Source organism: Trachemys scripta, chromosome 1, assembly GCF_013100865.1.
Source record: "Trachemys scripta elegans isolate TJP31775 chromosome 1, CAS_Tse_1.0, whole genome shotgun sequence".
NCBI classification, from domain to species: domain Eukaryota; kingdom Metazoa; phylum Chordata; order Testudines; family Emydidae; genus Trachemys; species Trachemys scripta.
The window spans coordinates 212,784,889-212,807,845 of record NC_048298.1 but is presented as its reverse complement, the minus strand read 5'-3'; the positions used below and the strand labels follow the sequence as shown (position 1 = coordinate 212,807,845).

The following is a 22,957-nucleotide window of genomic DNA, read 5'->3' as shown; positions in this document are numbered from 1 at the left end:
AATAAAACTTTACTGGCCTGCGAGAGATACTTGGACTTTAGAGACGTGCTAAAAATAAATGAGAGTGGGTAATAAACTCCTCTCCTCCTGCTTGTGACATGCTTCTGGGGTTGTCTCTCCTAGCTTGGAAATGAGACAAGTCTATTAGCAGAGAAGGAGATGACGTGCTGCCATGGTGATAGAGCTAACACGTTGGAAACCAGGCTTATGAGGGATTGGAGAGAGAGTCTGTTCAGTATGGGTCTGATCCAGCTCCCACTGAGATCAGTGCCCAAACTGCCACTGATTTCAATAAAGAGGAAAATTGAGCCCTATAATGAGAGGACCTGAAGCTAGAGCTAGATGGTTCTTGGAGTTGTATGTGGGGGCAGTAGATCTTGAATGCTACTCACCAAGGGCCTGATCGAGAAAAGCATCCTTACTCGGGATAGCACTGAAGCATGTGCTTAACTTCAATGAGACTTAATAAGTCCTACTGAAGTTAAACACATGTTTACATGCTGTCCTGAACAGGGATGGATTTAAACACATGCTTACATACTTTACTGAATCAGGGCCTAAACTTCCGTACATTGCTCACTCTGTAAGGGCCTGATTCAAAGTCCATTGAAGTAAAAAGAGCCAGATTTTCAAATACTCAACACCTATAAGGGGGGCTAGATTTTTGAAAGCACTCCAAAGGAAGCAACTCCCAGTGTGACACCCAACAAGCTGAGCTCCTTTGAAAATCTGGTCCCAAGTGCCTGTCTCTTCCCTTGGGAAGCAAAGTGGCCCAGACATTCCCTGTAACCCTTAAATCCTCCCAGCAGTGGACAGGAACAAACACATTTGTTTTCCCTCATATTCAACTCCCTTCAATCACTGTTGGCTTGAAAGTATGATAGAATTCAAACATGAGCTGAGTTTGTGTTTTGCTGAGAAAAGATGATAGTGAAAAGAAGACAAGGTGAGCAGAGAGAAAAAGAATCTAATGAAAATATAAGGGCAAGAGATGTAGCAGAGAACGGGCAGGATGAAAAACAAATTTAGAGAGGCTGACAGGAGGAAGAAGCAGAGAAGAGAAAAGAAAAATATTCTAAATAAAACAAATTAAACAGTATATACCATATATAGGGACCCCTCCTGTGCCAGCCTACTTATTTTTGAGAAGGAGGAAGGAGATGGTGGTGTGTATCTTTTGTCCCTAATCTACAGCACAGGCTTCCCATTAACTAGAGAATCATGATTACTTATTATTATCATTATTAATTTGTATTACAGTAGGGACTTGAGGCCCAAACGGGGATCGTGGGCCCACTGTGCTAGTCACTGCTCACATGCACAGTATGAGACAGTCCCTGCCTTGAGGAACTTACAGTCTAAGTAGACAAGACAGTCAGAGGATGAGATACAGGAAGTATTATTATCCTAGATGTACAGAAGGGGTAATTTCTGTAAGGGTAACAGAGAGATTAAGGCTCAGGACCTCAAAAGGATTTAGGTGTTTAACTCCCATTGATTTCAGGGGAGTTCATTGATGCCCAAGATCACACAGGAAGTTTGTGGCAGAGCTAAGAACTGGACCCAGATCTTCTGAATCTCAGGTCAGTGCCTTAACCACAAGAACAGCATTCATTCATTGGCTAGATTTTGTTCTTGTTGTTTGAAACAGGGATGGGATTAGATGGGGAAGAGTTTCACAAATTCATACCAGTCTTCTGAATCCAAAAAAATAATTTGAAAGCCTCACCAAACCTCCAACTCCATAGGGTTCACTCAATACTAGCAGTATTTGTTATTTTTACCCAGTTGTTTCAACCTCTTTGCCTAAAATGAGGCATTTTTATACTGGGGAAATCTCTGCAACATCTCAGTCTTCACACATAAATCCATTTACATTGGATTATTCGTGAGAATTTTTTTTTTTTTTTTTTTTGCCACTGGACATATGCTAATTTTTAAGCTATCCAGCTGTCAACAAGAGTTTGTACTTTCCCAATCTCTCTCCGATTCCTGTTTGAGCCTGCAATGAAATCATAATGCTTGTGACAACATATCAGTGTCCATAATGATCATAGTCAAATAAAGGATGTTCTCTTCACTGTATGATCAAGCAGGAGAGTCTCAGATGAGCTTAGAGATGTCCTTATCTAGGTACAACTATCTGAAATAACAGCAAGTAGGAACAGAATGGGAGCGGGGGGTCAAACTCAAGGCTCCACCCACGCTCTTCCCCTCTCTACCCCATGAACTCACTGGCTCACAGCAGCAAGTATCAAGTAAGTAACCCTTATTAGGACTGCAATGGCTACTATGCACTCAACACCATGACTGGTGCTGCAATATGAGCAGGGTAGTACGGAGAGGGGAGACAACTACTCCTTACTCTACTGCATAGCCGTGATAATCTAGTCTCATGGCGAGTCCAATCTGGAATTGACCATGTGAGATGCTGAACTCCTAGAACTCCTCATGAAGTAAATGGGAGCTGAGGCCACACACCGACTTACAGGATCAGGCCCTTTTAAAATTTCAGTCAAGTAGCCCTTCAGTCATTGGTCTGCCCTGCGAGTGGCTCCTGAATCTGCACAAATCAGGAGCAGTGTTTTAAATCTGCCAGTCTTAAAAATCAGTAGCCACAATCATTGCCAGCCTTTTCCTCTCACATGCCTTATCTCTGACAGGTGACCTACCTGCAGCGTGGGGGCTGGCAGCAAAAAAATTCCTTGTAAAGCAATCATCTTTATTAACATGGCCTCTAAGATCACATTCTTACCTTGAGTTAACAACTCCACAGTCCAAAATAACAACACCTGCCCTTTGAAAGGACAGATATCCTCAATTGGGGAGAAAAGGCTGCTATTGTTTCTTTGTAACCAATGTGAACTGCAGAGTGATCCAACTCTAAAACTTCTAGTTCACTTAATTCACTAACAGTTGGTTAAAACAAAAGCACCGCTTACTTTTTGAGTTTCCGGATTCCTGAAACAACAAGGAAAAGAATTGCAGCCACAACGAGGCAAAGAACAACACCGAACACAATAAGCCAGACAGGCACAGTGGGTTCAATGGGTGGTGATAAAGTGGAGGAAATTTGCAAGAACTGCAGTGTGTTGTCTGTCAGTAGGAAAGCACTGTTGATTCTGTTTCTGTTCATCCTTTAAAAAAATACAAAACACAACACAAATGATAAACACATTTATAAATGAAAAGACAATGAGGAAAATATAGCCCTGATGTAGGCAGTACAACTCTGGCAGGGCTGAACGTGGCCCAATATGAAGTTTTTAGGCTGCATACATTGCATAGCCATTGTCACTGATCCCTATATATCCTGTGCAGGGTGTTAGCCGCAAGACTCCCATATGCAACTGTTGGAAAGCTTAGGGGATAAAGACGAGACTTTATATTACCACTGTTTATGTATTTATTATATTTCTAATTGTTTCTACTTTGGGTCATGCATAGACTCTAATGAGATGGAATATGTACAAAACAAATGGAATTGTCGCTAAAACAAATTTTATTATTATAACTATTAATTAGTATAATTATCATCAAAGGAGGAATCTTGCACTTGTGAGATGTTGATTTTGATTCGTAACACTGAATAGATTTTGCATGTCCAACTTAGATTCAGCATACTGTAAGCAAAAGTAGTTCAGTACTGAGCACAGGAGTTCTCATTCTGTAGAGAATTTTGTTTCTTATCTCTAACCTACTGATAGGAATTTAAACATTTTTAAAAGCATATACTCTTCTTTACTAGGTGAAAGACAACAGTTAAAAACCAAACATGTTAGAACAGCGTCCAATTTCTGTGCAAACAGTGCCTATGAAAGACTTACTGTAAATCAGCTTATGCTACTGAATGTATCAAAGAACAACAGAAATGAATTAAAACAAGGTGCATTCCAACGCTCTTAGCAAGTTTCAGTGAATAAATAACCTCCTTTGCCCACTAATGCACTGAAGTTGTTGCTGGGTATCTCTGTAGGAAATAGTTTAATCTGCTCAGAAGCTTAAAGTTAATCTTTCCAAAAGAACGCATACTCATTCATCAGGAATTAGGTATTATGCCTTTGCAAAGATAACATGGTTTTTAAAGACAAAGTGCAGTATATTTAAAAACAATAGGTCTATTTTTCATTTGATGCTTGGGAAACATATGTGGGTAACTCTACTTATGGGAGTTACCCTTGCAAAGCCCTTATGAACACATCGTAAACTGTTGAGGTCTGATAACCTATTTTTCTTCTCTTCCTATGCAGCTCCATATTATTGTTTTTCTAGCTTTAGAGCATGATTTTTAATGGGAAAGTGGGATAACTTATGCTAAACTGTATTGTGTGCAAATGGTACTCATCTACAGTGACAGGCTTCCCACAAAGACCTAAGATAAAAAGAATGTGAGCATTGGATTATTTGCTTGGGCTGACAGTGCAATATGAAACTGGAACATTCAGCACTAAAAGCATGAGCCTCTGTTACTTGAAGTAAAAGTACTAAATCTCCTGTCGGGGAGCTGTAGCAGACTCTGTGGATCAGCCATTAGAGGGGCATGTGCAACGCACACTGAACAGTGGGCTACAGTCAGAGCTCATCACGTCTAGACATCATGAGAACCCACAGTTTAAAAAAAAAAGACACCTTTCAAAGTTGCAATCAACCTCCCAAAGGCTCACACGTTACAAAGAGATTGTTCTCCCTCAGCCATATATAACGCCTTTTAATCTCACATGCATGTAGGAAGAAGAGTACCGATCCCATTGTGTTTAACTATAAACTTATTCATGTAACTAAAAAACACAGAGTGCTAGTTCATACGGCCTGAGACACAGGCCCACATTAAGAAAACATCCTTGGTTACTAAGGAAGAGTCAGAGGGAGGGACAATTACTTTACCTTATGGCTGCCTCTACTTCACTTCCAGGAACAGTTGTCACATTTCTGGCAGAGTCTGTGACCACAAACCAAAATGACACCCTCTCTGTCATATTGCAAAGCAGCACATTGGAAATTCTATGAACATTTAAAACAAAATGAAGTCATTGTAAAATAAGTAAGTACATACTGAAGTGATGCATGTTATCACTGTATTTCGCAGTGTTTTAGTCTAAGGAGAAAAATCTTTTAGAAAAGGAAATTATTAGCTTCTGTTAATCTAATAAGAAAGAATGAGAAAGAAATACTGGTCATATTTTCTATCCTCCAATACAGTAACAAAACAATAACAAAATAACTGTATGTATAGAGGCTTTATTTTATTTTTAAAAACATTTTATAGCCATATCATCACCGTCATCTCACCACTAGGAAATGTTTTCAACCATATATATAGGTAGGGCCAGCTTAGCGGGGCAGGGGCCATATTTTTGTTCTGTGTTTGTACAGCACCCATCACAATGGGGTCCTGGTCCAAGACTGGGACTCCTAGGAGCTAAGGTAATAATAATAATAATAATAATTAATAATAGTGTACAGCTAGGACTATGACATCAGGAGCAGATTCCCTAAAGTTGCCATAAGGAGGTGCACATTGCACTTCCATGCCCCAGTATGGTCCCTTGTATCTCAGGGAGGATTGTGGAAAGAAGAGATTTTATTTCCACTTGGAACTCCATAGGCGCTCTTGGTGCAGGAGATGCCTTTGGGAGTGCTGAATCAGTGCACCTCCCAGCTGCCCTGGCCATACCCACTTTCCAACCAGTGTCAGTCATCTTTCTGGGGCTGTGTTCATTCTCTGTGCCTCCACTGGAAGAAGGGAGGCTGTGGACTCTTTGTCTGACTGCAGCCCCTTCTACAGACTTTTGATCTTGAACCTCTCTGAGAGGATTTATACCAGAAAAAGCCAGCCTAGCCCTGCAAATGAATCTAGCTCCCTGGTCACTTGCTGTAGTGGGAGTTGAGTGGATTGTGGAGGCAATGGGCTAAGTTTACTAGGGACTGTTAAACCTCAAATCATTCTAGCACTGACCCATAGCGTTTAGGTAATGTTCAGCTACATTTAACTTTCTAGAGACAGAAACATTCAAGTGAACGTGAAGCAATTATTGGAAGCTTTGTATGCAATCAGATTTTCATGAGTTGCTACATAAAATTGAGTCTGAACATGTCTTTAAAATTTAGCTTTTTGATATTCGTATACTTATCAGTAATTCATAATGAAAATACCATTAGAAATACATGAAGGATTAAAATCCGACAGGAATTTAAAGTATATCTGATAGTAGCCGACTTTGTATTCCGAAAATAAAATTCTGGCCCCGGACTGCTGAGACTCCAGTATCTGAACAGATTTTAGGTGACATTTGTGTAAGCAGCTGTTCTGAGCAAGTGGCACTTGCAGATCAAACTCAAGAGTAAGGGCCCAGATTTACTTCCACTGAATTTCCTGGGCTGGTTAACACCGGCAGTAATTCAGCATAGCGCTGGCAAGTCTCCACACACAAGTGCCCTGGCAGTTCCCCACTGGGAGGATGGCACTACCAGCCCTCATGTGGAGTGAATCCCTATGGCCATGTATGCAGTAATTATATTGCCCAGTATTTATTATTATTTTGCCATTGGTTCCACCTCATTTTTATGGCTTAGCCCATCCTTCTTAAAAAACAAGTTTTAACATTTCTTCCCCTCTGGTTTTCTAGTGGGATATATTTCCTTCTGCAAACAGCTACCCACAACAGAGTGCTGTAAATGTTCATAGTGACATCTGCTGGCTGATCAGAAACATAAGTAAATGATTTCCATCTCTATTTATTTCATTAACAGGCAAATGCAATTATTAATATTTTTAATCGTTGAGCAGCAAGACTCATGAAAACAGGTAAATTTTACTTCCTTTGAGCTCCCTGTTATGTATAAAATCCTTGCATGATTATAATCATCCAGAACTTGGCTCCACTGCCACTCTTCATCAACAGAATCTGAGAGTAGCAAATCCTTCTAGGCTTTGAAAAGAATGAAGCTGTTGTTCATGGGAGTTTCAAGTGAGTAAATACCAAGATGGACTACAGTGCAACACATACCAGTTCACATATCTTTTCACAGCATGGTTATCATACTCTTATATATACCATTTCCCATTCCCACATGTGATAATTCATACTGTGCTGTAACATTATATGTAGCTAACAGTCGGAATCTGTTCAGACTGAAAAACTTGCCTTCATTATGTAAATTACCATGATGTAAATTTGTAAACATATGTTATGATATGAATATTTTTTTATTAATTGCAACGTTTTATTAAGGTAAAGTTACAATAAAACTGCCTTCTGTGTTAGAAATAGTTAGCAAGTGTCAATATTTTGCCACGGAGATGATAAATGAATCTTAATGTTAGAATGACATACTGGACCAGATCTTAGGACCCACAGTATGTGCACTGGCAAATCTCACCAGTTTTTTTTTTTAAATATACGACAATAAATTATTATTATGTGTATTCTTGTAGCACCTAAGAGCCTTAGTCACGGACCAGGACCCCATTGTGCTAGACACTGCACAGACACAGAACAAAAGACATGCCCTGTCCTAAAAGCTTACAATCTAAGTCATAGTTTCCTCCAGATCAGTGAGCAGACAGGACAAAAACTTGTAAGTTTCTTAGTCAGGGGGCGAAGTAACTTCTCTTCTGGGGAGTTACCGGATTGTTTAGGAATACAAGAATAGGGCAGGGAGCCAAAAGGCAGTGCAGAGGCACAGAGCTTCTGTGCAGACCCTGTCCTCTACTGGATCATAGGAGAACCACAGAATTTGGGTTCTTCTGAGCCCTTGCTCTGACATTTTCAAGGCAGCAGACCCTTCTTCCACTCCACCCCCCCCCCCCCCCCCGTAGAACCTTCTGGACACTATGAGGATTTTTCTGTGAAGAGTAAACCAGCAGGGCCAAAATACTCATCTTGACATAATCAGTTCAAATCTGAGAACACACGAACACTTGTAATTCCATTTCCAAATAGTCAAAATATTTTAAATACGGATGTGATCCTTGTGTGAAGATAGAGAACAAAGTTTGGTTTTGTGTGGCCGGTCAATGAAAGATACTGCAGATATTTAAATATGGGTGTGATAAAAGATACAGCAACAACTGATTCTGCTATCTGATTGAAAGTCAATGTTCTCACATTCTTTATGTGCTAAAGATTAACTTGTCTCCAACACAAAAGAGATGAACATTATTTCAAACAAGTCACAGATTAGGGAAACCAGGGTTACCAACACAAATTACAGAGGATCAATTTTTAACACTGAGCGATCAAAGGTTGGTTTATGTAGTTCACTAATGTCTATATTTCAAAATGAACTACAAGGCCCTATTAAGAAGGAAATCAAGGATTTGTGCCTCTGTTGGAAAAGTTAAACTTTTCAATAAACATTCTATTATTATAGAGTACTCAAATGGGTAGCGTGATTTTTCTGTCTCACATAACTTTGTCAATTTAATATATCTTTAAAGTGTTAAGCATAAATCAGTGGCTTAGTTTTAAAATTCTAGTTTAATAAATTTTAGATTGAAATTTGAATTTAATGAATTTAATGCTCTGACATCCTGACATAAAGTAAAGTCTAAACAGGGCTTAATAGTAACAAAGGGGCAGAAATGGACACCTACTGCTGGCCTATTGCCATTTCCTATGCCAAAAGTTGGTCACCGTAGTGAAGAAAATCCTTTTATCCCTCCTCCAAGAGTCTAGCAAGGGGTCACTTTGAATCCTAGCAGGTAGGGTGTTCTGACTATGCTGATCCAACCACTATTCATCTCTCATGTCCTTGAAGAGTAAGAATCAGGTGTGAGAGTTAATGAAGCCCTGAAACTGCTGTAGGAGCTATGTAGCATCTCTCATGCTGCTCAGTGACCTTGTAGCAATGATTCTTTCCCCTCCCAGATCATCCCCCTCTGTGCACAGCCAATATACTTGCAAGGGGAACAAGGATTTGGACCTTCATGCAAAAACGTAATCCTTCAATCATTCTGTGTTCCTGTGATTTCATAAATCTTTGATCAATTGTGTACAATGTCTCATATTTGTTTAAATCTAGACCATAACATGCCTCAATGGTAATCAGCTAGTTTTTCTTTTGATGATACTGAGTGACTCATGGTGAATCTTCTACAACCTCTAATGAAAATTCATTGACATTTTGCCAGTAAAATCACTGAAACTGTAAAATGGAATTTAAAACAGGTTATCTAATCATATAATTTACTGCTATATTAAAAGAACCCTACCTGATAAAGAAAGTGGAAACATTCTGTAACTTCAACACAACATTTTAATTGGTCTAATATGACACATTACAGTACATTGATTCTCCTTTAACAATGTAGCACCAAAGAATTATTCCTTTTCCAATGACACACAAAACCTCACCTCCAAGCAAGCAGCAACACTGGCACACAATGTCACACACCGGGGGGTCGGCAGTATGACCTAGTGATCGGAACAAGAGCCTGGCCTAGTGGTTGGAGCAGAGCCAAGGACAGAGTTGGAGGTATGGTGAGGAGACAGGTCAATGGCCAGAGCCAAAACAGAAGCAAAAGGTAGAACTGGGGAGGTGGTCAGGAGATAAGACAGTGGTCGGGGCCAGTTCTGAGGAATGGAGGGACAAGGACTGGAGCAGAGCAGACAAGGTTTGGAGCAAGGGCTGGTGCAGGAAGCAGGTGTGGCACAGCTGCGGGCGTGGAACACATTGTGCAGCCCCTGTGCTGTTGTTGCTACAAGGCTTAAATGGTGATCTGGTGGCCCTTTTGTCCAAAAAGGGAGCACAGTCACTTAGTGAGGGTTTTATTGGGCCCAGCCAAGCTCATTGGATTGCTAGGAGGCCACACCTGGAGCCAGCTGAAGTCCTGACACGAAAGTATAGATTATAATACTTTCTGTGGGCCTTGATTCTTTTTTTCACCTACACTGGTATAAATGAGCAATAACTTAATTGAAGTGAATATAGAATTTAATAGAGAGTGACAACTGTTCTACCAAGTATATAAATTAATCAATAGGACTCCATAGCAGAAATTCAATTCTGTATTAAAACTGATAGGTAGATTTAAAAAGGTCTATGGAAAAGATTTTTTTCCACAAGGGGATGTCAAACTGGCCTAAGTGAAAGGAGAAACTATCACAGTATTTCCCTACAGACAAGCTAGAAGGGCATATTGAGTGGGGTCCCGCAGGGATCAGTTCTGGGTCCAGTTCTGTTCAATATCTTCATCAATTATTTAGATAATGGCATAGAGATTACACTTATAATGTTTGCGGATGATACCAAGCTGGGAGGCGTTGCAAGTGCTTTGGAGGATAGGATTAAATTTCACAATGATCTGAACAAACTGGAGAAATGGTCTGAAGTAAATAGGATGAAATCCAATAAGGACAATGCAAAGTACTCCACTTAGGAAGGAACAATCAGTTGCACATATACAAAATGGGAAACAGCTGCCTAGGAAGGAGTACTGTGGAAAGAGATCTGTGGGTCATATTGGATCACAAGCTAAATATGAGTCAACAGTGTAACACTGTTGCAAAAAAAGAAAACATCATTCTGAGATGTATTAGCAGGAATGTTGTATGCAAAATATAAGAAGTAATTCTTCCACTCTGCTATGCGCTGATTAGGCCTCAATGGGAGTACTGTGCCCAGTTCTGGGTGCCATATTTCAGGAAAGATTTGGACAAATTGGAGAAAGTCCAGAGAAGAGCAACAAAAATGATTAAAAGTCTAGAAAATGTGACCTATGAGGGAAGATTGAAAAAATTGGGTTTGCTTAGTCTGGAAGAAGCCTGAGGGGAGACATGGTAACAGTTTTCAAGTACATAAAAGGTTGTTACAAGGAGGAGGGAGAAAAATAGTTCTTCTTAACCTTTGAGGGTAGGACAAGAAGCAATGGGCTTAAACTGAAGCAAGGGCAGTTTAGGTTGGACATCAGGAAAAACTTCCTAACTGTCAGGGTGGTTAAGCACTCGAATAAATTGCCTAGGGAGGTTCTGGAATCTCCGTCATTGGAGATTTTTAAGAGCAGGTTAAACAAACACCTGGAGGGATGGTCTAGACTCTAGATAATACTTAGTGCTGCCTTGAGTACAGAGGACTGGACTAGAAGACCTATCGATGTCCCTTCCAGTCCTACACATCTATGATTCTATTTGAGCAGTAGGTTCTGTAAATTCCCAAGCCAGATAACCTAGTTAATGTTAAAACTTAAGCCCATTTGGTATCAGCATCATAATTTTTCTGCTTCCAAGTCAACTTACTATTATTTTTATTGATATTAGCATGGCATGCAACTAGCAGTGATGTCAACAGGGGGTGGAGCTTAACTGCCTCTCCCTTGTTTTTTCCCCAGGTGGATGAAATTGCCACAAATTTGAAGAAAAAAATTATGAAAACAGGGTTTGTATCAAAAATAAGTAAGAAGTGAATCTTCATGGACCATAAGTCTCATAAGCTGGAAAAGCGAACAATCTTGAAAAAGCTTTACAGGTCACTTTTAATGATTTGTTTACTTCAACCCATTTGCTCTGAGTAGCATTCATGTTGTTTGCAATGATGTAAAATAACAGAAGCATGCTGTCCCCTGACTTGTTCCTGTGGAACCTGAGGAAAGCAATGGTGGTACATACCAGATATGGCTCTCTAGCTTAAAGGACAGCTTCTTACAAATCAGAATGAAATTGTAATGAACCAACATCTCAATTATGGATGGGGTTGTTCTATTTAAAACCCAGTACTGTAGCTGCAATCAAATATCATATGACTCAGATTAGCTAATCTCTTTGCAAATATAGAAAACGCTTCATCAGACTCGGTGCCAGCCAGGGCCAGCTTTTCTTAAAAGTAAATCTAAAGCCTGGTCTCAGTAATGTAGTAGAACTGCAGACATTTCTGTTTATATTCATAAACAAAAAAAATATAGGATACCAAAATATCTTTATATTGTTTTCATCTCTAAGGAGGAGGTGAGCATATTAAAGACATAGGAACTGTCATACTGCACTGACCAAAGACCTATCTAGTCTAATAGCCTGTCTTATGACAGTAGCCAATATCAGAAATTTGAGAGGAAGTTATAACACTCAATAACATGGGGGAGATTTTCTCCTGACTCCAGCTGGTAATCAGCTTATGCCCTGAAGTGTGAAATCTGAAGCTTTTTCCTGATAGAGTGTAAGGTAATTAGGCAGTTGTACTCTTAGGGACAGATAACCCTCCAAATTCTGATAAGTGTGTCATTGTATATCACTCTTGTCTTCTTTTCTCACAAGCATCTCTGTGTCTTCTTGCACGCTGGCCTTTCTGCCATCTTGTCTATGAGATGCAAAGGGGAGCATAGGTAACCAACGACAAAAAAGGGAACTGAGCCTCTATCATCATGCCTACCTGAGAAATAACACTGCATTTCTCATTGCTGCCAACCTTGTCCTTTCTTTCCCCTTCCTCCAACTCTTGGCTGTTCAGAACCTTCACTTATGGTGTCATGTTACATGTAAGGCCAAATTCTCTGCTCGTTTAATAGGTGCAGCTCCACTGAAGCCAACTAACTAATTTACGGCAACAGAGAATTTGGCCCATAGATTGTACACTGCTTGGGGCAGAGATCATAAGCCACCTAGCACATATTAGGATGGCAAAATAATAATAATAATAATGGCGTTGCAGTATGCTGGTTCTACATAGTGTTTATTTCTATAACTTCTCTATGTCAAAATAGGTTCCATCATAAGCAATATTGTAAACATGTATATTGGAGGACTGAGTATGCACTTACTGAGTTGTTTCTTTGTTGGAATATCTTCTCATTGCAAAAGCCACCATTGCCTTGAACAGATATTCTTCACTTGCATCCCAGGCATACTGTAAAGAAAGATAGAAAATTAACAGTTCTAGCACTAGTACTGGCAGGGAGGGGGGTTGCATGGAGCACTGACCCTGAAACAGTCTATCATTCAGAAAGAAATAAACCTTCCCGATAATGCTATGAAAATAACTTCTTGAATACTGTTTGTTGTGCATAAAGGATTTTTATAGGGCTTGTCAGAAAGTACAATACACAGAACTTTATAACTTTTCAAAAATCTGAATGGACTGAATGCTTACAAAAGTTGCCAGGCTGATAGCACTAGAGATCTAATTTTACTCTTTATCAAAGACTAGCAATACCAGTAGACGCTTCCCCAAGCTCCACCAAGGTGCCTGGAACCTATCCTGGTCAGATCACCTCTATGAACAAAAGTGAAGTCTACATTCCATGCCCATTCTGTCCTTGGCCTGAGCAGGCAGAGAGAGTAGACTTCACTGTCATTCCTAGAGGTGGTCTGAACAGTACAGGGCACAGGCACCTTGGTTAAGTTTGGGGAAGAAGTGCTAGTTGTGATGCTGGTTTCTGAGATATGGACATCTGTACATTATGAAAACAACTCATTTCACACAGGCTATTGAACAGTAATCAGACTGTAGCAACTTTCAGTGAAAACAGACCAAGGTTAGATAGTGACATAGAAATGAAGGACCATTGTCTATACCTCTTTTACAATGAATACATTACTATCTGTACATACAGTTTTCCAAATATCAGGATAGGTATATAAATATGCTCTCACAGGTAGGTATAATTCTAAATTAAGTTGAATGGAGTTGCACCTGCTTACGTAAGGGCTGAGTTTAACCCATTGTCTTGACACCTGACAGAAAACTGCACTTAACATCATTAGTGTTTTAAAAACTGAAAGCTTCTAAAAACATTCTCTGAGTGCATATTAAGCAATAATTGTAACAACGTTAATTGAAACTATAGAACGAAAAGGCTTAAAGTGCAGTTAAACTATGCAAAATGACTTTGTAAAAAAAATTGTGTGGGTCCATGTTTATTATTCCTAAATAACTTCATATTGTATATGTTCAGTTTGCTAGTACAACGATTTTTTCCTCTAACTGCCCACTTCTGCGTATCTATTCTAAGATCTGAAAGTCAAGCTGTGTTATTTTTATTCACAAATTATCAACAGGTTATAAAGATTCTGCAACTGGAACGTAGGGCCAGATTCTCAGCTCGTGTAAAGTGGCATACCTCCACTGACTTCCATGGAACTATGCCCATCTTACACCGGCTGTGAATCTGAGCCTTCTTTATTAATTATTGATTGTGTGTCAGACAGAAAAGAATTCAGCTAACCCTTCCATGGATGTATTGGCTGAACAGTGGTAAAGAGTAAAAAGTAGTAAAAATTAACTCTGAGTAAGAAGATGTCATTTTACATAGTCAATTTGCTGATCATACCTGCACTTGGAAAGCAGGGCTGCCCAGAGTATTCAGGGGGCCCGGGGCAAAGCAATTTTCAGGGGCCCCTTCCATAAAAAAAATTGCAATACTATAGAATACTATATTCTCCTGGGCCCCCCTATGGGGCCCAGGGCAAATTGCCCCACTTGCCACCCCGCCACCCCTCGGGCGGCCCTGTTGGAAAGGATTGCAGAATTAAAGTTAAAGCAAATAAAATGTTAGGACAGATTAGGATATTCAGCTAAAGGAAAACATATTTTAACCCAGGGGTTGGCAACCTTTCAGAAGTGGTGTGCCGAGTCTTCATTTATTCACTCCGATTTAAGGTTTCGCGTGCCAGTTATAATTTTAACGTTTTTAGAAGGGCTCTTCCTATAAATCTATAATATATAACTAAACTATTGTTGTATATAAAGTAAATAAGGTTTTTAAAATGCTTAAGAAGTTTCATTTAAAATTAAATTAAAATGCAGAGCCCCCTGGACCGGTGGCCAGGACCCGGGCAATGTGAGTGCCACTGAAAATCAGCTCGTGTGCTGCCTTCGGCACACATGCCATAGGTTGCCTACCCCTGTTTTAACCACTGGGCATGTTATTTTACATTTCAATATAGCCACAAAGTAACCACAAGTACATTTCTAGACAGTGGGTGAAATCCTAGCCCCATTACTGGAATACCTCTCAGCGTTTCCAGTGGTGTTGGACAGGTCTTGCCCCAAGAGGGGGTGTCAGGCGCTGCCCTGCAGAGTGGGAGGCCCTGGCTGGAGGGAGTTGAGTGCTGCCCCCGGTGCGGGGGGGAGGCTTGGGGAGTTGCAGAACAAGCCTACTCTGGACTCACCCCACAGCAGCGGCTCCTGTCCCACAGGTCTGGACCTGGCTCCCTGGACTCTAATGGGGTAGTAGCCATGCCAAATTTGAGCGGCACTGTGATGGGTGCCATGCTGCCCCTCACCAGGGAGACAGGCAGGCTGAACCTGAACAGTAGTGTGACCCCGTGTGCCAGGACTCAGGTCGCAATGCTTGGAGTGAGGAGCTGGGCCCAGGCAGCCCCTTGGGACAGGAGCCACTGTATCCATGACAGGAGGTTTCGGGGTCAAAGTGGAACAATCCCAGGAAACCTAGGACTGTTGGGAGGTATGTAGTGGGAGGTTTGCTATTTACTTCAATGGGGCCAGGATTTCACAAAGGTTTTCTATATGCAGACAGAGAAATATACTAGCATGACACAACACTTATATATATTTTCATTCACAACTCCGTACAGGATAACAGATCTTCGTAGGAGTAATAGCAGACCAATGTGGTGAACGTAACATCCCTGAAAAGCAGCTTTCAGAATCTGCTCTGGAAATACTGCTTTGCCTTCAGTGTATGATCGGTCAGTAGCTTCCATTACTTGGCGGAGAGATAGCTCAGCAGTTTGAGTATTAGCATACTAAACCCACGGTTGTGAGTTCAATCCTTGAGGGGTCCATTTAGGGATCTGGGGCAAAAATCTATCTGGGGATTGGTCTTGCTTTAAGCAGAGGGTTGGACTAAGATGACCTCCTGAGGTCCCTTCTAACCCTGACATTCTAATAATGCTTCTCATTGGATGTTTTAGTGGTTGAGGCCAGAACACTGACAAACTTGCCCGGACTGGTCACTGAAAAGGTGTTTTGGGTCCTATGCGCATTCGTGGCATTTTCTAAAAGGGATGTAAGCAGCAACTGAGGGCCAGCAATACGTAGTTCAGAGTGGTAAACAAAGAGGCAGAGTCGGAACATGGTTAAGGGCATGTCTGCTAGTATTTTCAAAAGGCCTCACTGGGATTCCATAAACTTACACAAGTCCTGCTGATCTAGACATGCCTTGGGAATGACAATCTTAACACTCACCACGCACATCCCTTGGAGTAGGCTGATGCAGCACACTTGAGACTTTCACACTGACTATAGCCTGGTTACAAAAAGCATCAAATACACTGCAGATTATTACTGCATATGTCTGATTTTGTAAGCAAGTAATTTTTAAGTGAAGTGAAACGTGAGTATGCAAGACAAATCAGACTCCTGAAAGGGGTACAGTAGTCTGGAAAGGTTGAGAGCCGCTGGTCTAGGAAACAAGAATGGTGTTAACATACTGTGGTGATACGTGCCAATATGGGAACATAGAACGACAAAATGGTAGTCTGAACGAAGGACTCTCTCCCAAGGCCTAAACTTTTTTCCTACAGAACTGATGAAGATGTGAGACAGCAACAACAAAAAGACTGAGACTTAAAAATAAAAGATATAGTATAAAAGAACACTGAATGTAGATGAGGACCATACACCTATTTTTCATCATTTTAAGGACATCCGTATTCAAACAACGTAGCCCTGTTTACAGTGCTAAAAGAAAAGATCTTCCTCTCATTTGTTCATGGAATTACTGATTGACTCACCACGCACTATTGCATTTTTTCAGGACAGCTCCAAGAGGAAAAAATCCCTGTTATATTCATCATTATACTTATTTGCCCAGCTCTCAAGACATTCACATGAGATGCCTTGAAAATAGATGACTATGTAAGCTCTATTGCATGCTAATATAGGTAATAGACGCAGTGGAGCATTACCAAATACATTTATTTTTAAATTGCTGAGTACAAATTTGGTTTGTTTACATACTATTTATGCACATATTGCACTGCTTTGTACAAGAGATATTCTGAACACTTCACTTGCAATTCAGAAAGCAATAGCACACTATCAGTGAAACAGAACTGCAATATTTAAAACTACAGGTTCTGTGCTGATCAGAGAGCTATTACACATACCATCTTTTATATTCTGTAAAGTAGCAGAGTTATACCGACAGATCTAGCATTCAGAAGGCAGTGTGATGCTTTAGCAGTCTGACTCTAAGGGTCAAACTGAGCCTAGACATAAGAAAGCACAACAATCATTGACTTTAACACATATTATATTTATTTACACCACGGCCAATATGGTCCTATTAATTTAACAATACCACTCTAAATATCTATGTGACTGACAGTCATCAAAAGGATTCGAGTAGTGCCAGAGTTCTCAGATTATTTCATCATGTTAAAACCATTTTAATAGATTATCTTGCAGACCACCTCCCCTTCATTGTGTGATCACATGGATCACATTCCCTCCATTGGTGATGAAATAACATCTGTGTGAGAGTTACAGCAATTGCTTACATGGAAAAGAAATATCAGTAAAGCATTTATTGTATTTTCAGCTCCCCTTTAGTGTGATTTAGTAGCTAGAAATACAGAGGATATACAGTACCATGTGATCAGAGGCTCTCGGGATCACCAATGGTCTAGACCAGTGGTTTTCAACCAGAGGTACATGTACCCCTGGGGGTACACAGACGTTTTCCAAGGGGGTACAGCAACTCATCTAGATATTTACCTAGTTTTACAACAGGCTACATAAAAAGCACTACTGAAGTCAATACAAACTAAAATTTCATACGAGTTGTTTATACTGTTCTATATACTATACACTGAAATGTAAGTACAATATTTATATTCCAATTGATTTATTTTTAATTATATAGCAAAAATGAGAAAGTAATCAATTTTTCAGTAATAGTGTGTGTGACACTTGTATTTTTATGTCTGATTTTGTAAGCAAGTAGTTTTTAAGTGAGGTGAAACTTGGGGTATGCAAGACAAATCAGACTCCTGAAAGGTAGTAGTCTGGAAAGGTTGAGAGCCACTGATCCAGACAACACAGTTTAGGAAACTCAGTAGTAATCTATAATGATCTGAACTAAAGAAAGTAAAAGTATTAATATTATCATATGTATATTACAGTAGCACCAACAGGCCAGCCAGGTCCAGGCTCCACTGTGTGAGGTGCTGTATAAAAATAGTAAACGACGTTCCCTGCACCAAAGAATTAAGTCTCATTCTTGAACATGATAAAGAATGGTGTCTGTCTTTGCTACCATTACAAAATAGGTGAAAATAACTGATTACATTATTCTCTATTATTTGTTAGCTCTACTGACCTATATGCTAAGCCCCTGGATGTATAGATCTTTATGGGTGATCCTGCAATCCAAGATTTAAAATGCCAGTACTGCTTATAGTCTTGTATCACTGTATATTGCACATTCATCTGAAAATGAATAAAAGAGATTTAAGTAGCAGAGCATCTAATCAGTGATGCAATAGGAGACTAAATATTTTCCATCTGAAACTTATGTGATTGTATTCTCTCTCCTCCATGTTAAAACTGGAAAGATAGCATTGTGCTCCAAATTATTAAGACTGAATTAATTTTAGAGTACATTGATATCTATTTGAATTTAATTTATTTGCAGACGGCATTAGAAGTGCTGTAAAAAGGTAACCATTCATTGTGCACCTAGAGAAGCGATTATTGACCATCTGTTGATACTTTTGTGTGTCAACAAACTATTCTCAGCAGGTTATTGATGTAAAAATTATCCTAAATTAGATTGTTGCAGGTCTTAGCTTTATTCAAACCTCTCATACTGTGTGAAATAAACTAGAGTTTATTCTGCGTAAAACAACTAGAGGAATACTTTATTATAACAAAAGCCAGAATAAGGGGTACCTTTTTGGGCTACTGCTTCAGGTCTTAGGTTCTTTGTGATGCAGAACTCAGTAAAATAGTAAAGAGCAGAGTAACTGAAAAAAAATATTTATTTGACTATAGTCAGAGAGATGATGTTATTGTTAAAGGGACAAAACGTGAACTGTCACTTTCATTCTTTGCTCAGAATGGAAACAGTTGTAATCAAGGTGAGTATCAGGTACAATTTCATCATATTTTCTACTGCAGGATTATGTTATTTTAAATATATTTTTAAAACAATCCAACTTAATCTGTTTTTATTAAAGTTTCTTAGCCAAGGAAAGCTGATTTAAATATTGATTTTCAAAGACAAATACTTTAACATATATCCTGAGGATCTATTCCCTATTTGTTCTGGCTGTTGCACTTTCTATCACAATCAAGTCCCTGCTCACACAGATTTAAATTATTTGACATTTCAGTTTTATTTGGGAATAGCTTCCTGTGTCATAAAAAGAGCTTGAGTATCTGCAACAAATACCTTTTACAACATATTACTGTGGCAGTTTATTTCCCAGGCTTCTAGCATAACTGGGTTCTTGTCTTCCAATAAAGAAAAAGATCAAGACATTTCATATCTAATTCAATGTTGAACCCTGTAACATACAGGAGATATACTGTAAGTATTCAAAACTGGGAATGAATTGATGGGTTCTGTCCATTGACCTGAAAGTCTGAAATAAAATCAAAACTAAGGAAGATCTAAGACTTTTCCTTCTTATCTGCCACCACTTGCTTGCCTTTACATTTTAGCATTCTCAAGCAGAGCAGCTTTAGCCAAAGTAGGAGAGACAGAATTTGTATTTACATTGCACTTTTCATATTGAAGGTACAACATCTCTAAGTGCTTTCCAAAATAATGTACATGGAACATTCTCGTTCTGAAGAGGTATGCTTTATACTTACTGTTTTAAAGGACACTTGTTTTAGACTAATGCTATCCTAACCTCAAGAAACTAATACCTGAATTATGACTTGATGGGCAGTTTATTACAGAGAGGACGTCAGTGCAAATTGTCCCCTCAGAGATTTTACCGTTTATATTAGCTCTACTTAGTCAGTTATTCAGTCAGAAAGAATACATGAAGATACTTTACTTACTGCATTATCTCCCAAAGCTGTTTTGATACTAAGCCGTACTTTGAAAGCATTCTGTGCATCTGACACAAAGAAAAAGAAAGCAATAAACATAAAAATAATCTTGGAAAATTGGTTTTTAAATGATTTACTTTTCCAACTGTATTACAGAGCATAGTCTTAAAAGCTTCTAAATGTATCTTAACTTATTACATGATTAGGAGACCTCGACATTGTTAGTGTGAACAAGCCCAGACACCGTGGATTCTCAATGTGGTTTTAACCATGATCTCTTCAGAATAGAATAAGATTGGCTTTAGCAACCTATTCACAAACTCACAAAAGAGGTGAAGGTTCAGAGTATACACCCTCAAACTCTATAAGAAGTGTTACAAAAATAAGTCTAAGCGGCCAGCTTTGAAAGTGTCCATCAAGTTGAGACATTTAACTGATAAAGGATGAGGCTCAATTGCAAAACTTACCTGGTCTGCAGAGCTCAGAATGAACAATGGTAACCAAGGAGAACGCAAGCAGCAAAACCCCTAACATCCTTTCAGAGTGGAAAACTTGTGGCAAAAAGAAAAAAGTCACCACAGTAAAGCAGTCTTAAACTTTCTGTGACCCAGGATTAAAGCATCAGCAGAAAAAATGAGCAACTAAGTAAAAGGTTTAATAATTAACCCCATTATTTTAGCTAAAACTGTAATTGGAAAGAACCATTTTCTATTTGCTTTTTTCTCTTTAGCAAAGAAAGAGATAAGACACATTTAATTTTCTTCCTCCAAGCTATTTCCTAAAACAATCAGAAAACTTCATATGCTAGCCATAGCTATACTTTCTGGTCTTTTTGGTCATGATCTCCAACATATACCAAAAATGTCTGAGATCATAAGGTACTTAATTCAAAGCCAACCTGCAGGTCTACTAGCTGTGTGAAGACTATTGCTGGAGAGGAGATTAAAGACAATCTAGGCATGGCGCAATATCTCAATGAATATTTTGCATCGGTGTTCAATGAGGCCAATGAAGGTATTAGGGATGCTAGCACCACTACAGAGGGGCATTCAGGATGGGGGATTACCGTATCCGAGGTAGAAACAAAACTTGAATGCCTTAATGGGGCTAAGTCGGGAGGACCGGACGATCTTCATCCGAGAATATTGAAGGAATTGGCGCGAGAAATAGCAGGCCCATTAGCGATAATATTCAATGAATCTGTAAACTCGGGGGTGGTCCCGTTAGACTGGAGAATAGCTAATGTGGTTCCTATTTTCAAGAAAGGGAAAAAAAGTGATCCGGGTAACTACAGGCCTGTTAGTTTAACATCTGTAGTGTGCAAGGTGTTAGAGAAAATTCTGAAAGAGAAACTAGTTGAGGACCTGGAGGTTAGTGGCAATTGCGATAAATTACAACATGGTTTTACGAAGGGCAGATCGTGCCAAACGAATCTGATCTCCTTCTTTGAGAAAGTAACGGATTTATTAGATAAGGGAAATGCGGTGGACCTGATATACCTGGATTTCAGTAAAGCGTTTGATACTGTACCCCATGAGGAATTATTGGTTAAACTGAAAAACATGGGGATCGATATGAAAATCCAGAGGTGGATAAGGAATTGGTTAATGGGGAGAATGCAGCGGGTCGTATTAAAGGGTGAACTGTCAGGTTGGAGGGAGGTTACTAGTGGAGTGCCTCAAGGTTCGGTTTTGGGACCCATTTTATTTAATTTATTTATAACTGACCTCGGAACCGATTGCAGAAGTGGGCTGATAAAGTTTGCGGATGATACGAAGGTGGGAGGCGTTGTAAATTCGGAGGAGGATAGGGATATCCTGCAGGGAGACTTGAATGAGCTTGTGAATTGGAGTATCAGAAATAGGATGAAATTTAATAGTAAAAAGTGTAAGGTGATGCATTTGGGGATGACTAATAAAAATTTTAGTTACAAGATGGGGACACATTGGTTAGAAGTAACGGAAGAGGAGAAGGACCTAGGGGTCCTCGTAGACCGCAGGATGACTATGAGTCGACAATGCGACGTGGCGGTGAAAAAAGCCAATGCTGTCTTGGGATGCATTAGGCGAGGTATATCTAGTAGGGATAAGGAGGTCCTGCTTCCGTTGTACAAGGCACTGGTGAGACCTCATTTGGAGTACTGTGTGCAGTTCTGGTCTCCCATGTTTAAAAAAGATGAACTCAAACTGGAACGGGTGCAGAGAAGGGCCACTAGGATGATCAGAGGAATGGAAAACCTGTCGTATGAAAAGAGACTGGAGGAGCTTGGGTTGTTTAGTCTGACAAAGCGAAGGCTGAGGGGGGATATGATTGCTATCTTTAAATATATTAGAGGGATTAATACGAGGGAGGGAGAAGAATTATTCCAGCTCAGTACTAATGTGGATACGAGAACGAATGGATATAAACTGGCCGTGGGGAAGTTCAGGCTTGAAATTAGACGAAGGTTTCTGACCGTCAGAGGGGTGAAATATTGGAACGGCCTTCCGAGGGAAACGGTGGGGGCGACGGACCTGTCTGGTTTTAAGATTAAGTTAGATAAATTTATGGAGGGAATGGTTTAATGGTAAAACATAGTAGTCAAGGAAAACTAAGCAATGGTAGGCAAATTGTATAATGGCTGACAGGGGTCAGGCTGGAGACTCTTGCCTATATGCTCGGGGTCTTACTGATCGCCATATTTGGGGTCGGGAAGGAATTTTCCTCCAGGGCAGATTGGCTGAGCCTCTGGAGGTTTTTCGCCTTCCTCCGCAGCATGGGGCAGGGATCTCTAGCAGGAGGGTTTCTGCCGATTGAAGTCACCTAAAACAGGATTGGGGACTTCAACAGCAGAGTCCAGGGAAGGGGTAGGGACGGTTTTATGGCCTGCAGCATGCAGGGGGTCAGACCAGATGATCATAATGGTCCCTTCTGACCTTAAAGTCTATGAGTCTATGAGTCATAGGATGTGAAGTTGCATTGTGCTGCCATTGTGCAATGTTGACAAGTTCTGAAG

At 39.9% G+C, this 22,957-nt stretch overlaps 1 protein-coding gene across 2 annotated transcripts in view; it reads right to left on the bottom strand.

The window, feature by feature from the left end:
* CLTRN (collectrin, amino acid transport regulator) overlaps positions 1-22,957 on the bottom strand; it is a 38,806-nt gene that overhangs the window by 1,249 nt on the left and 14,600 nt on the right. The window contains exons 1-5 of one of the 2 annotated variants that reach the window (XM_034756375.1): positions 20,430-20,553; positions 19,972-20,030; positions 12,752-12,837; positions 4,885-5,001; positions 2,943-3,137 (exon numbers count right to left, since the gene is read on the bottom strand). In XM_034756375.1, the coding sequence (XP_034612266.1) occupies positions 2,943-3,137; positions 4,885-5,001; positions 12,752-12,837; positions 19,972-20,030; positions 20,430-20,496 (524 nt within the window). In that variant the 5' untranslated portion in view covers positions 20,497-20,553. Of the gene's footprint in view, positions 1-2,942; positions 3,138-4,884; positions 5,002-12,751; positions 12,838-19,971; positions 20,031-20,429; positions 20,554-22,957 lie in introns of those variants that run through there. The other variant, XM_034756385.1, reaches the window with a different exon arrangement.